Below are 16,697 nucleotides of genomic sequence, written 5' to 3' on the forward strand. Positions count from 1 at the left end.
TTCAATTGCTAACTTCTAAATAACAAAATCACACAATAATGTTCTGAAAAATACATTTATTTGTCGCTTTCCCACTAAGATCACACACATTAGATGTAGATTCATATTATTATTGTTTTTCATTTAGCAAATACTGTTATGAAGCCATCTACTGTAGAGATCAAAGGAGGTGCACATGACAGTGCGTCTAAACCTTAAGTACAACAGTTAGTAATGAATCATACTCAATGCTAATTAGGCCTAAATGTCGCATTCACAAATAGTTTGTAGCAATGTTGAAGTAAAGTCCAGTTTTAAGGTTTAATCAAGCCTAAGGGGTCAGATACAGTAACCAAAATATTGGGTTTCCTAGAGTGATTGTGCTGTGAGAACAAAATGTGGGTACTTCACAGAAACTAAGTCCATCCATCCATCCATCCATCCATCGTCTATTCCCACTAGATCCTGGTCAGGGTCGCGGAGGGTGTTGGAGCCTATCCCAGCATGCATTGGGTGAGAGGCAGGAATACACGCTGGACAGGTTGCCAATGCACCATTTGCTCTCACTCATACCAATGGACCTTCTTAGTCGACAGTGCTACCCACTGCACCACCGTGCCGCCCTCACAGAAACTAAGTGAAACTGGTATTAAAAGCATGCACACAATGACACATTTGAAATACATTAAACTGAAGGTGTCGGTGTTTGAAGAAAGTAGCATGTAAGCTCACAGTGCGACAGAGTAAAAAATGTAGTTTTAACCGAATGCGAGCATCTAATTTTATTTGGCACGTCTGCTCCCAATTTCGGATTTCCACTATTTTGACTGAAAACACTTTAGTCTCTGCAAACACGTTAATTTAAAAAGGGAATTTTATCTTGGAATGAACATACACACTTCTGTTTGCATGCAGATTCTCCAGCTTTGTAGATACGGCTCAGGAGTCTATCTGCATTATACTATGTCACAGGGCTTTTCTTAGCCCCAACCACCCACCAGCTTTAGATCCTATGCTCCCTCATAGGTTTACTCTATTCAAAAATTTCCAGACTTTGATGATCAGCAGGACACGTGATGTTTGGAACAATCAGACGGAATTGCAACCAAAATGCTTGTTTTTCCTGACTTCGTCGTTTCACTCCGCAAATTACTTTTGGATTCACAACAGATGTTAAAACGCATATGTGCATGTCTGTGTTTATGTACGTGTGCACCCATGTTTGTGTGTGCATGTGCGTATGTGTGTTCATTAAAGCAATCTTCAGCCAGGCAAGTTAATTGAGAACATGTTTGGACTTACAAGAACAGCCAGGCCAAGAGGCCTATCACTATAATATAAAGAAACAGGAATTTAAAATACAGCACTGACATTAAATAAAAATCAAGACACAATAGTCACGGATCATTTTTGAAGCAGAAGCATGTGCTAAGATGTTAATCAAAGACTTAAGAATGGGAACAGAGACAAAATTGGCCAGTCCAAGTCTGCAGCAAGCTGAAACGAGGAGTGCCCCAGAGTACCACTGAATTTGGGGGTCACTAGGGAGCGCCCCAAAGTAGTGCTGACTTTAGGGGTCAGTAGGGGGCGCCCCAGAGTTGGGCTTACTTTGGGGGTCAGCAGGGAGAGCCCCAGAGTTGGGCTTACTTTGGGGGTGAGCAGGGAGAGCCCCAGAGTTGGGCTTACTTTGGGGGTCAGCAGGGAGAGCCCCAGAGTTGGGTTGACTTTGGGGATCACTAGGGGGTGCCCCAGAGTAGCACTGACTTTGGGGGTCAGTAGGATTTTGTAGGTAGGGTTAGCCAATTCCAGCCTATGGAGATCTGTAGAACACATCCCCACAATCTAGTTCAGAGAGGATGGTCATCTGAATCGGTGTCAGTGTGTGCGTATGTGTGTACAGGTGTGTGTGCAGGTGTATGTGTACATGCATGTGTGTGTGCAGGTGTATGTGTACATGCATGTGTGTGTGCAGGTTTATGTGTACATGCATGTGTGTGTGCTGGTGCATGTATACGTGTGCATGTGTGTATGCAGGTGCATGTGTACGTGTGCATGTGTGTGTGTAGGTGCATGTGTGCATGTGCATGCCCCATGAGTTTAGCTGCCTCTATAAGTGCAGAATAAGTTGGGGGGGAGGGAGGAGGGTGTAGTGAAGCAGGGCAGCTCTGGGGTATCTGGTGAGTGGGGCTGCAGAACCACACCACCCCCCGGCCCCCCCCCCGGGCCTTGCTCATCTCACTCAGCCCCTGCGCAGGTCTGTGAGGACGGTCATAGCAGCATTCCATCCAGAAGACCCCATCACACCCCCGCCTGGAAAACAGGGAGGGTCACATGCGAGCGTTAAAAACTTACTTACACATTTAAAGCAGGGGGGCACATAAAGCCTTAAATAGTGTCCCTTCTCATTGGGCTTGAAAGATTAATATGCACTCTTTAAAGACGATTACATTCCACAACAGTAGGTGGCAGCAAATATCAGTTATCAACTATCGCGATTAACAGTTGAGAAAGATGTAGAATGAGAAGACTGGGAATGTGCGCTTCCGTTTTCAAGTCAAGTCAAGTAGAACTTTATTTGTCCCAAGAGGGGCAATTGGTTGTGCAGCAGTGAAAACAGTAATAACACAAGTTTTGGTTGCTCTTATGCCATTTTTGTTGTGTGACCCATCACATACCACTTGGTGCGGAAAACGCACCATAGTTTTTGAATTTAGACTGCTGGGAAAACCACTGTACTGTCCAGTGCTATCTGCATGAGGAGCCACACTTCCGCTTACCCCCGAGGCACACTAGCACTCCTAATGCAAAACAAATGCCTGGAAGGATATCAATGTAAATATAAAGGCGCAAAGCTTTGAAGATGTTATGACACCTGAACTATAAATATCACAAGCAAATGTTTGTTTTGTTTTCTAAGGTTGTAACAGTGTTCTGTGTTTCCACAGTCTTAGGATTGTTGTACCATAGGAAAAACACAACGTACGTAGACAAACAATTATGCAAGAACAGACCTGGATGACTTCCACTGCCACACAGATAAAGGCCTCTGATTGGTGTGCGGTAGTCTGAGAGGGAGGGCAAAGGTCGTGCCAGATAGAGCTGGTCCAATGACATTGCGCCATGAAAAATATTCTGTGAGGAGACGGCTGCAGTTAAAAAATCATGAAGCTGACTAATCTTGAAACACATTTTTGGAAAGCACTGTACTCTTTTTCAGCTATTTCCATAATAAAAATCACACACTATTTTAGCTTCTACGTTAATTTATCTGAGACAGAGACAATGGGCCTCATTCACAAAACTTTTCTTAATTTCTTACTTTTGTTCGCAAGAAAACTTCCTGCATGGGATTCATGAAACATGTGCAGGCCTATAGGCTAATTCTACAGGCAAACAGTTTGTCGTTATTATGAGGTTCGTAAAGTACTTCAATTGACTTTGCATAAATAATAAAGTATTAAGTAAATAATAAACCTCTTCTTCACACTTGTTTCCAAACACACATATTTTGATTTTACCAAAGAACAAATTCAGATGAGACGTTGCGCTTTATATGTCACACGAACTGCTAGAATAGGTGCTTTTGATCTTAGCATTAAACCCCACGAGCTGCTATCCTGAAGTCGCATAATAATTCCATCAATGTCGTCATCCATATCACACGCACAGAGAGGAAGGATCTTCAATATGCAGAGTCACTGCTTTATCAAAACACAGCGATCGCAGGATTGTAAGCCTGTTTGCAGTTCGCCAAGCTTCTCAATAGTAACGTGTCCTTATCTCTCACCTGTTCGTAGGCCTCAGCCATAAACCTGTTTAGCTTCAGAGATAAATTACTTCCACGGTGACCAGCCTCGAACCCTGACACTCACCCCGCCGGTCAGGCCAAAAATCCGCTCCAGGTCAGGGGGAGCCAGCACCTCTTTGCCCACTATGGAGCTTTTGAACCCAGGAGCATATCTTTCGATCCAGTCAAACACTGTGGAGGACACAAGAACAGGGGTGACATCACCATATACAACTCATCTACAGTACACCCACCTCGACCTTACACTGTCATGAACTGACCTTGAACAAACAGCGGATTTCTGATCTCAATGCTCCTTCCACATTCAATCTGTGCCGGAAATGTAATTTGGTGATTCAGTTGTTTATGGTGAACTGAAAAAACGGGTGCAATCTGTTGCAAAAATGTTTCACCAATGTTATTTTGATTCTCTACATGCTTGATCCACCCAAGAGGTCTGTATTATGTGGTTTACTGTGCAAGAGTTCTATTTCAAATATCTTCACATTTGGCTCCGAACACAACATAAAACTGGCTGCGTGCCTAGCTGAGTGTTACAAGTGTTAAGTGGTAAGTATTACATGTCAAGTGTTCAGTGTCAAGTGCTAAGTGTTAATCGCCTTGGTCTGGCGCTGTTTCCATGGTTTGGGCTATGTCCGTTACTTCCAGTGAAGGAAAATCTTAATGCTACAGCATACAATCACATTCTAGATGATTCTGTGCTTCCCCAACAGTTTGGGGAAGGCCGTTTCCTGTTTCAGCAGGACAATGCCCCCGGGCACACAGTGAGGACCATATAGAAATGGTTTTGCTGAGAACAGTGTGGAAGAATTTGACTGGCCTGCACAGAGCCCTGACCTCAACCCCATCCAACACCTTTGGGATAAATTGGAAAACCAACATCTAATATAAAGCTTTCCCAGAAGAGTGGAGGTTGTTATAGCAGCAAAGCATGGATCAACTCCACATTAATGCCAATCATTTTGAATGAGATGTTGGATGTCAGGTGTCCACATACTTTTGGCCGAGTAGTGCATATATTTACATTGAAGTACACAGTATGTGTCCACTCCATCTGGTAGCCTTAGTCTAACCCAGAGCCTTTGGCCAGAGGTGTAATGCCTTACAGTACATGTTTCTTTGTGACTTTACATCCTGAATCTCTTGTTTTCATTCCTTTAATAATGTTTTGAGGCCAATGTGTAACTGACGTTGTTGCTTCAAGGTCTTGGATGCCAACTAACCCTGGGACCGATAGCAGACACCTGGACCCTGGGACGGGTAGTGGGGGCATCTGTGCTCAGAAGATGGGGTGGTTGTCAGCGTGGTGAGAAGTAATCGGTGGGTACATTCTATGGGAGTGACCAATGTTCCTGACTCCGATGTACTGTTTGAGCAATGGGAAAATTACGATGTCAGTCCCCTACCGGTGTTCGCAAACTGTTCTCTGTCCGCCTCTGTCCAAGCCCGCTCCCCCTCCAGCCAATAAGGAGTGAACTGCGTGAAGACAGACACAACATGGCAGCCAGGGGGCGCCAGAGTGGGATCCAGCACAGAGGGGATGCACATCTCCAACATGGGCCTGGGGGGCAGCAGGCAGGACGAACATCAGCAGCCATGACAGGAGATAAACAAAGTGCAAAAACAAGGCAAGTTACATTTATCAGAGCTGCTGGTAAGGCCTCATAACCAAATTAATTTGAACTTACATAATGTTGTCTAATGAATATTACAAAAGATTTGCCTGAAGTCTTATGAAAACTTTTAAATGTAATGATTATTATCTCAGAATTACAGTACGTCTAATGAATATGATCTAAGAATTATATTAAGTCTAATTAATACTAAAAAAAAGACAACAGTTTAATAATTTAAACATGCTCTTCAGCCCCTTTAGGCGGGTTCAAAACAAGCAGTCATCGGATAACGAGACATGTTAGAGCACGGCTGCCCAGCCCTGTTCCTGGAAATCTACCATACCGTCCTGAAGTTATTCACTCCAACCCTAAACAAAGCACCTCTCATTCAACAACTCAGTGAGATGCAAATTAGTAGAGTCAGGCGTGCCAAATTAGGGTAGAAATGAAAGTGTACAGGTTGGTAGATCTCCAGGAACTGGGCTGGTTGCCGCTGCTCTAGAACAACGCCTTACCCGGATGAGTCCCCCAGCACCCCTGTTCTGACGCGAACCGGGCTCGGCGATTAGTGACTGACCGTGTAGACGGGCGGCCCTGCTTGGCCTCCCGATAGGCCGCCTCCAGCACGTCCACGCTCTCGCAGTTCAGGTGAATGGAGCACTGGTGGTGCGGGCCGGGGGTCCCGTCCCGAGCGTTGGGGGCAGCCAGGAAATTAGGCAGCCGGTCCAGAGCAACTGTCCGACGAGTCAGAGAGGAGAGAGTCACACGGACATTCTGGGTCCGGCAGCCCAGTGAGTCACACAACCATTACATTACATTTATTTGTCAGACGCCTTTATCCAAAGCGACGTACAATAAGTGCATCCCGAAAGTGATTGGAACAACTACAAAACACAGGTCAGATAAGGTACAGTACTCATTATGTAACAGTTATTCATAGCCAGGAACACATTTAGTCCAGTTCACACAGTAAGCACAGACTAGGTCAGAGAGTAATATTAAGTCAAACTAGGAGGCATGACAACAAGCTACAATATGAAGATAATGATGAAGATAATGATAAGAGTAAAAAATCAGACTGGTACATGTAAGATAAGTGGTACAGGAGGTACGTGTGTAACACCAAAGTGCTACAGAAACAAAGTAGAACAACCATGTAGAACGCCATGTAGAACAATCATGATATATACTTTCTAACAGCTCCATCAGCACTGTGACAATGTACTGAAGCAGCTGATATGAGAACCGAACTGACCGTTGATCTTGGTGACGGGAGAGGTGTAGTCAATCTGAGATATGGCTTTCATGAACTCTGGAGGCAGGGACCCCTGCGAACATTTAAAACAAATGAGTCAAATGAGCTGGGCCTCAAAGAAGCATCACCTAGACAACAGTAACAGTTCAAAGGGTTCAAATTAAACGACTTCCCTCCAGAAAATGGCGGTGAAGTGCAGTTCACAGATGACCTCACCTGTGGAGTGAGCTTTTTGAAGGTGACGTACGGAGTGGCATTAGACAGAACGACTTTACTGCGCACTTCGGACCCGTCTTTCAGCACGACACCCTCGGCGCGGCCATCTTGACCGACCAAAACCTGCTCCACCTCCTGATAAGACAACACAGAGTTGAAGTAAGGGGAATTCACTGAATGACATTAGCGTTCCATTCTGATGGCCACAAGGCAGCTGCAGGAACTAGGCTGATTGCCACAAACAAGGCTGCTTTCCTGAAGAAATGTATAAACAAGTGACAGAAAATAAGACAGAAATAAAACAAGAGACAGAAAGTCAGGAAAATGTTTTCCCCTTCTCCAGAAGGGGAGCTTCAGCCAAAACTCATTATTTAATATGTTGGTCACATAACGCGTCACATGTACAACCCATGACAAAGGAATGTACAGTATGGAGCCCCACTCCAAACAATGATGTCACCCGAGTATAAGTCCTCCCCGAGTATAAGTCCTCCCTTTCCCCTAATGTAGAGAACAGATTCAGAAAATTTTGAGGAGTCTACAGCGCAGAAGAAACTGACATCAGACTCCAAACCTTAGGTTACATCTTACAATTTTCATTGTAAATTCATAAATACTGAGATTAACATTTAGAGGTGACAAATCTGTCATTCTCCAATTCAAAAGACACCTTCAGTCACTTAAATAATAAGAGGAGGAGGAGGAGTTATATCCCAATGACATCATCACATCTTTTTGAGATACAAAAGAAAGTTCAGATGCATTACATACAGGTCACTCCAATTATTCTGGGGATAAAACAGAACGTACAAAATAACAAGGGTAGAGTTCCCTTTTAAAGCTGTCGAAATGACCATTCCTTCAGCAGCGACCTCTGACCTGGAAGCGGTACCTGCTCAGTGAAGATGGCAGCTCCGTGGGCGCGAGCCGAATTGGCGATGGACTTGGAAACGCCTCCCATTCCGCCCTCCACGTAGCCCCACGCCCCTTTCTTCTTCTCCAGCTCGCCCATGACATGGTGCAGGAGAACGTACCTAAAAAAAAAAATCACACAGTATGACACACGTCCACATTAAACCAGCACCACAGGACTTCAGCTGGACATAAGGTCACAGGTCACTGATCTACATTTAGCCCCTCTTACTTTGCATAGAATTTCACTGCCACCTACTCTAAGTCCACATCTCAGTTCCCATGGCTGAGCTGAGACGCAGACTTCCCACAAGTCTTGTGCAGACTTAAAATCTAATTGTCGCATTAATCTTTGTTTAGACAGGCAGTTTGAATCAGATCCATAATCAGATCTCTTTCACTTCTCCGATATGCATCTCATAGGCTGACCAGATGTCCTCTTTTACCAGACATTTCTTCCTTCTTCAACTAATAATATCCATCTATGCGGGATTACAAAATTCGCAAAAATGTCCAGCTTTGCTCGTTCCATAGCTCATATATATATGTATAAACAAAGAGCCTTGTATTATGTTCATAATGATCGCCTCCCCACCCTTCACCAGGGATACTAGCTGGTCATAAACACTCTCGCCTGTTACCAGGGTTACTAGAGCTGGTCATAAAATGGTGCTCACCCGCTACCAGGGTTATAGGGGCTGGTCATGGCTCCAATCACAGCGTCCGTAGCCAGCGTGGCTCTTAGGGGCTCCGACTCAAACCAGCGGTTCAGAATCTGCAGGCCAGGAACAGCACAGAGAGTCACAAAGCGCTAACTCAGGGAGATGCTAACAGCACAGACAGTCACAAAGCGCTAACTCAGGGTGATGCTAATAGCACAGACAGTCACAAAGTGCTAACTCAGGGTGATGCTAATAGCACAGACAGTCACAAAGCGCTAACTCAGGGTGATGCTAATAGCACAGACGGTCACAAAGTGCTAACTCAGGGTGATGCTAATAGCACAGACGTTCACAAAGCGCTAACTCAGGGTGATGCTAATAGCACAGACAGTCACAAAGCGTTAACTCAGGGTGATGCTAATAGCACAGACGTTCACAAAGCACTAACTCAGGGTAATGCTAAACACATTTATGTCGAAAGAGGATCCCATGCCAAAAACAGTAGCATCCAATGTATGAACCTGTACATTTCTTAAAGGCATAATATTTATTATTGTACTCCCTTTCAGAAAATGTTTTTCACAATATATCTTTATTTTAATAATGCAATAACTATGAAAAGGCATATATTATTGTGTGTTTCATAAATTTTATCAAAATCAGCACATCCAGCTGATCCAACATCACAGCTCTCTCAGACCAGGGACGAAAGAATGGCACAAAAAAAAACAATAAAAATAGATCAGTTTAAAATCAGCTAACCTTTACAAACCTTTAGTATTGGTGCAGTTATGAGCTCATAGAAGTCAGGAATGTTCTTTCCCAGTTTAAACCCTTTTTAACAAAACACAATGGCAAATTGCGTCAAGTTTGACATTCTTCCTCCTAGAGTGAGGGAATTGTGAAAGTGATGTGCCATGTTTTACATGGCCAAGGACAGAGACCATCTCAGAACTGTCATTTAGTGCTCCTGAAATGCATAAGAAACAATTATAAGATAAAATTGTAGGAGAAAATATACTAGAAAAATAGCATTGAAACACACAAAATTCTCACGAATCTTCAACCAAAATTTATCACACACAGATCCAAAAATTGTGGTCAGAGCCAAAAGCAAATTATCAGAAAAAATTAAGTTTGAATTGAAAACATTGTCCAATTTACCACAATGTGGAAATCTGACTCTGCATCGCCTATATCAAGGGCCTTGGGGTCCATGTGGATACTCAATGAAATGTCCAGTGTTAAATCAACTCTTACAGAGTACGAGTCAAATTAACACTGGGCAATGTTACTGTGTGCGTGTCTGACTGTATCGCCTCAGTACCGGACTTTATCAGGGGGCTCAGGGTCCTAAGGGCAGCTAGCCGTCTCCTCAGGGGCCCCTGGGTGACCCCAGGAATGTCCACCGGGGGCGCGTCCAGCAGGGGGTGTATGGCGCCTGCCAGCTTCTCCAGGTGAGTGTTAAAGGCGGGATAGGCCTGCAGAGGAAGACGCGAAACACGAGACACACGACCTTATGGCAGAACCAGGAAACAGCTACGGACCAAAACACAGACTGGCCTGTAAAGTACAGCATAACCAGGAAACAGCTACGGACCAAAACACAGACTGGCCTGTAAAGTACAGCATAACCAGGAAACAGCTACGCACCAAAACACAGATTGGCCTGTAAAGTACAGCATAACCAGGAAACAGCTACGCACCAAAACACAGACTGGCCTGTAAAAGTACAGCATAACCAGGAAACAGCTATGCACCAAAACCACAGACTGGCCTGTAATGTACAGCATAACCAGGAAACAGCTACGCACCAAAACACAGACTGGCCTGTAAAGTACAGCATAACCAGGAAACAGCTACGGACCAAAACACAGACTGGCCTGTAAAGTACAGCATGACCAGGAAACAGTTACGGACCAAAACACAGACTGGCCTGTAAAGTACAGCATGACCAGGAAACAGCTACGCACCAAAACACAGACTGGCCTGTAAAGTACAGCATAACCAGGAAACAGCTACGCACCAAAACCGCAGACTGGCCTGTAAAGTACAGCATGACCAGGAAACAGCTACGCACCAAAACACAGACTGGCCTGTAAAGTACAGCATGACCAGGAAACAGCTACGGACCAAAACCACAGACTGGCCTGTAAAGTACAGCAGAACCAGGAAACAGCTACGCACCAAAACACAGACTGGCCTGTAAAGTACAGCATAACCAGGAAACAGCTACGGACCAAAACACAGACTGGCCTGTAAAGTACAGCATAAGCAGGAAACAGCTACGCACCAAAACCACAGACTGGCCTGTAAAGTACAGCATAACCAGGAAACAGCTACGGACCAAAACACAGACTGGCCTGTAAACTACAGCATAACCAGGAAACAGCTACGCACCAAATCACAGACCAGCGTGCAAAGAAAATTTAACATGGTTTAATAAAATTTTTAAAAAGGGTTAATTCGCCCCATCTGGCCATTCACAAAGAACAAATACAATATTTTTTTTTATTCCACATGCTGCAGTTAGTAACAGTTCAGTGAATTTAATTCAATACCTTACTGTCACGTCAGCTTAGCAGTTGTTAGGAAGTTGCTCACAGAACATAAATTAGACAAAGGCAGACTTACTGGATTCATAAAACAAACCCTTCCCTTAGAATCCACACATTGAATAAATGCACAGGCTTATCATAAATCCATACCCACTTCACACAGAAAAAATAAGTTAAAATGATTGCACACGTGTCAGTTTCATTAGCAGCAAAGTGCCAAGTCCATTCAAATATTGGGATGGCAGTTATGCCATCTCACCAAAGTTATGCCTTGGGGGGGCATGCCCCATACCTACACAGCACTCAGAGTTTGGCACTTTTCAGGGTTTCCTACAGAAATAACCACAATGACCACAGACTCTCAGCCCTTACAAACATTAACTTCTGTACATTCTGACCTCACGTAAACACAGAGTTCAGATATTAATCCTACTCCACAGTCCTGTTTTTTTTTGAAGTGCTGGTGAAAAATATGAGTTCCTGTGAAGTTCTGGTATTGCTGTACAGTTTCATGTCATAAGGCACTGGTGTGCACATGTGAGGTGTTTAAAAAAACAGACTGATTAAGGGCTTTCCTAGTTCTAAAGCATATTTCCTTTCTAAGAAATAGTTGGATTTTAAACTATTCAACCACCTTGATGTAACCATTTTCATGAAACAAATAGATTTTACAAATTTTAAAATTTACAAAACTGGCCACATAACTCACCCCCACCCCACCCCCCCCACCCCCCCACCCCCCACCCCCCTCCAATAATATAGCATGATGATGAGACTAATAATTTCATGAAATAACAATGTTTCATGTGGATTTCATGTTGTCATTGGGATACACTGATCAGTACTCTGCACTGATCTGTAAGTATTTAGCCCTTATAATTCCCCCCCAGAATTGATACTTTCACAAAAAGTTCTTTTTAAAAAAATGTCTTCCGGTGGGGAATGCCTTTCCTGACCCCCTTACAGGGTTACAGTTCTTGAGGTCTGTGCATTTCAATATTCAAAGTGAAGGTAGGCCCTTGGCTGCAGGGTGTACAGATCAGCATGTTTGCCAGAATGTGCTGTTAACCCATTAGCATGATGAATTGAGGTAGAACCACCCCCCCCCTCCATGCCTGGGTCACAACAGCCTTGCACAGACCGAGTGGCACTTGCCTGGGCGTCTCTCTCCGAAAACTTCCCGATCTCACGCAGGTTCTGATCCATGTCTGACCACAGCAGCAGAGACCTGGGGGGGCGGCCCCCCACCCCCTCCTCCAGCATGGGGGTAAAAGCGTGAGGGTCCCGCATGTACACTTTAAGCCCATGTTTCTGAGGGGGTGGGGGGGGGGGGGGGTGAGAGAGAGAGAGAGAGAGAGAGAGAGAGAGAGAGACCAGTTGTTGTGAATATATTTTCACTGTGATTATTATTATTATTATTTTATTTTTTTATTTTTCTTATTATTATTATTTTTTTTTACTTTTTTTTTTATAAGATTTTTTTAAAATATAATTTTATAAGAGTTGCACCCCAAACAGGTGACTTATTTTCCCCTGGATGAAAAAGTTGCACCCCATCATACCAAATGGCAGTTTCCACACCACCGTCACCGTCACCTTCATGTAAAATGAAGCAATGTTCGGCGAGATTTTGGACTAGGGTTTGGCGGGAAGTTGGATCAGTGTTTGGCGGGATGTTGGGTCAGTGTTTGGCGGGATGTTGGGTCAGTGTTTGGCAGGATGTTGGGTCAGTGTTTGGCAGGATGTTGGGTCAGTGTTTGGCAGGATGTTGGGTCAGTGTTTGGCAGGATGTTGGGTCAGTGTTTGGCGGGATGTTGGGTCAGTGTTTGGCAGGATGTTGGGTCAGTGTTTGGCGGGATGTTGGGTCAGTGTTTGGCAGGATGTTGGGTCAGTGTTTGGCGGGAAGTTGGGTCAGTGTTTGGCAGGATGTTGGGTCAGTGTTTGGCGGGATGTTGGGTCAGTGTTTGGCAGGATGTTGGGTCAGTGTTTGGCAGGATGTTGGGTCAGTGTTAGGCAGGATGTTGGGTCAGTGTTTGGCAGGATGTTGGGTCAGTGTTTGGCAGGATGTTGGGTCAGTGTTTGGCGGGATGTTGGGTCAGTGTTTGGTGGGATGTTGGGTCAGTGTTTGGCGGGATGTTGGGTCAGCGTTTGGACGGGACGTTGGTCTGGGGGCTCACTCTCAGCTCCAGGTCCCTGTAGATGTGGGGTCTGAGCAGGCTGAGCACGTAGGATGCCCGGGAAAAATGGAAGCCTGAAAGCAGAGGCCTGGAATTATGCACTGGGACTGGACCAATCAGGAGAATCCAGGCAGCATGCACCTGTCTCCCAGCCAGTCAGTCTCTCACGTCTCCATAGCGAATTTAAAAGTGTTCTGCGTTGATTATTAATAAGCTAAAGGGTGGGCTTTACCTTGAACGATCTCCTCTGAAACATTAATTATTAATGAGCTAAAGAGTGGGCCTTAGTTGGGATCATCTCCTCTGAAACATTAATTATTAATGAGCTACAGAGCGGGCCTTAGCTGGGATCATCTCCTCTAAAACATTAATTATTAATGAGCTACAGAGTGTGCCTTAGCTGGGATCATCTCCTCTAAAACATTAATTATTAATGAGCTACAGAGCGGGCCTTAGCTGGGATCATCTCCTCTAAAACATTAATTATTAATGAGCTACAGAGCGGGCCTTAGCTGGGATCATCTCCTCTAAAACATTCATTATTAATGAGCTACAGAGCGGGCCTTAGCTGGGATCATCTCCTCTAAAACATTAATTATTAATGAGCTACAGCGCGGGCCTTACCTGGGATCATCTCCTCTAAAACATTCATTATTAATGAGCTACAGAGCGGGCCTTAGCTGGGCTCATCTCCTCTAAAACATTCATTATTAATGAGCTACAGAGCGGGCCTTAGCTGGGATCATCTCCTCTAAAACATTCATTATTAATGAGCTACAGAGCGGGCCTTAGCTGGGATCATCTCCTCTAAAACATTAATTATTAATGAGCTACAGAGCGGGCCTTAGCTGGGATCATCTCCTCTAAAACATTAATTATTAATGAGCTACAGAGCGGGCCTTAGCTGGGATCATCTCCTCTAAAACATTAATTATTAATGAGCTACAGAGCGGGCCTTACCTGGAATGATCTCCTCGGAAACAGCGGCTCCGCCCAGCACATGTCTACGCTCCAGCACAGCCGTGTTCACGCCACCTTTCTGAAGGTACGCTGCCTGGGAAACGCACACACACACACACACACACACACCTGCTGAACACACACACCTGGGGAACCCCGAATCTCTGAAGTACACCCACCCCAACTCATACAGACAGGGACATCCACCCCAACTCATACAGACAGGGACATCCACCCCAACTTATACAGACTGACACATCCACCCCAACTCATACAGACAGGGGCATCCACCCCAACTCATACAGACTGACACATCCACCCCAACTCATACAGACAGGGACATCCACCCCAACTCATACAGACAGGGACATCCACCCCAACTCATACAGACAGGGACATCCACCCCAACTCATACAGACAGGGAGATCCATCCCAACTCATACAGACAGGGACATCCACCCCAACTCATACGGACAGGGACATCCACCCCAACTAATAAACACAGACACACTCACCCCAACCCAACTCAATAAAACAGGTACATTCACCCCAACTAATAAACACAGACACATTCACCCCAACCCAGCTCATTAAGACAGGCACATTCACCCCAACTCAGGGAGACGGGCACATCCACCACAACTTAAAAATGCCTAGATCACATAGCGAAAGGCTGGTGCACACAGACCCTATAAGGCTCACAGTAACTCCTGCCAAAGACGCTTCTGCTAAGTTTTGACCTACGATTCTGCATGCTGGCAGAATAAATACATTAAACTTTAACTATTTTATGTGCTAGCTCGTTATAATTTTAACCAAAAAGTGTGTTTAAGTCAACTGCAAACTACTGGTCATTTAAAATGTGATACTGCTTTGCACTTTTGAGTAACTTGTGTAATTACTTTCATGTTTTTGTATCTTAACAGTAACAAATAAAAATGGGAAAACTTACCGCGACCAGTCCATTGTGACCTGTAAAGAAATAAATAGTACAGTGGGTGTTTATAGATATGCGAGAAGTGGGGGACAGCGGATCTGATCGGATCAGCAGCTGCCATTCTTGGGATTCTGCGACGTTTCAGGAAACTGTTCCTCGAAACGAGCCGAAGGACAGAAAAAACCAACAACAAAAAAACAACGCAGACTGGATAATGAGCATATGCGTAAAACACCATTACTGACGTTGTGCGCGTGCCCTTGGACGCATTTAATTGCCTGTTATTTATTTTACATTTGCATTTCAGCGGTCAGTGTGCAATCGGTGTATTAGATCACCAGCAAATGAATGTTGTTCACTCCTCAAACTACAGTTCAAAGTGCACGATTATGCGAGAATGGAGAAGGCAGCTGGCTTTACACACGGCATAGTGGGAACTCCTGCAGCGAATAAAGTTATAAAGAGAAAAATGCGAGAAGGCCACGCGCTGTTTTTTTTTCTTATCCAGTGGTCGCTGAAAATATTGGGGACACAGCACACAGAGCCGTATCACTCAGGTGGTAATTATTTCAACAGCAGCTCGATATCATCCGTCATTAAGCGCGCTTTATTTTTTACACTGACTTTCTGACTATACAGTCGCAAGAAATTGCGCGAAAACAGATTAAACTCTGTGCCCACATCGTAGATTTAACTGTCGTTACCTCCTCCGATGACCAGCGCGTCATACTGTGTTCTGAGCGCTGTCGCGTGACAAGCCCTTGTGACGGCCCCTAAACCGGAGACAGACCGCCATGCACGGCCAGTGCTAACTGCAGTGGCCATGGCGAACTTCACCGACACTCTGCCGCGCCTCGGCAACTCTTCCCTCGCGGTACTTTCCGAGCGGCGACCTTCGACTCGTAGTTACATATTTGTAAGCCTTTTAGCTCCGCCCAAATTAGCAGACATCTGTTTCTGACAAAATATTGGACGAGCAGCTGTCCAATACCGCTTTCAAGGAGCACCAAAACACGTAGCTGAGCACTGAGTGCTGTTGTATATATTTACGTCTCTCGTGAATTATGTTGCACATTAAGATATAACAAGAAATGAAGTCGAGGAGGACAAATATATTCATACGCATGCTGTACATGAATTAAGGGAAATATGGAGTTAATTTTTAAAGGATGTTTCTGTTTTATCATATCACCACGTAGGCTAACCTAAAATTGTGAAAAAAAATTAATTAATTAAAAATGATCCAATGCTTTGGGTGTTGTAAGAAAAGCACATGAATAAAATGCATTATTATTATTAGTAGTAGTATTAGTAGTAGTAGCAGTATTTTGTTCAGAAAATTGTGTTCACAAATATGATTTAAAAAAATAATTTTATATTGGAAGATGTCATGTTACATATACCTCCTTCCAGAACTTATATTGTACTTTGTATCTTGCTTGTCATGCCTCCTAGTTTGACTAATGTTTATGTGTTCTTGGCTGTGAATAACTGTTACAAAATGAGTATTGCACCTTATTGGACCTGTGTTTTGTAGTTGTTCCAATGACCTTTGGTATGGACTTATTGTACATAGCTTTGGATAAAAGCATCTTCCTAATAAATGTTTGCATAGTT

General features: G+C 44.3%; 1 protein-coding gene across 1 annotated transcript; it reads right to left on the reverse strand.

Moving 5' to 3' along the window:
• Positions 1 to 41: 41 nt before the first annotated feature.
• On the reverse strand, positions 42 to 16,011 carry pyroxd2 (pyridine nucleotide-disulphide oxidoreductase domain 2). The gene is made up of 16 exons (XM_035400507.1): positions 15,785 to 16,011; positions 15,096 to 15,115; positions 14,144 to 14,237; positions 13,184 to 13,257; positions 12,162 to 12,317; positions 9,776 to 9,929; positions 9,221 to 9,282; positions 8,464 to 8,561; positions 7,767 to 7,908; positions 6,875 to 7,009; positions 6,659 to 6,731; positions 5,981 to 6,137; positions 5,194 to 5,348; positions 3,852 to 3,958; positions 2,991 to 3,111; positions 42 to 2,289 (listed from the first exon to the last, which is right to left on the reverse strand). Exons 1-16 carry the CDS (start codon positions 15,903 to 15,905, stop codon positions 2,219 to 2,221), a joined length of 1,740 nt encoding a protein of 579 aa, XP_035256398.1. The 5' UTR covers positions 15,906 to 16,011; the 3' UTR covers positions 42 to 2,218.
• Between the last annotated feature and the right edge of the window lie 686 nt (positions 16,012 to 16,697).

The sequence above is a fragment of the Anguilla anguilla genome, chromosome 18 (genome assembly GCF_013347855.1).
Source record: "Anguilla anguilla isolate fAngAng1 chromosome 18, fAngAng1.pri, whole genome shotgun sequence".
Taxonomy (NCBI): Eukaryota; Metazoa; Chordata; class Actinopteri; order Anguilliformes; family Anguillidae; genus Anguilla; species Anguilla anguilla.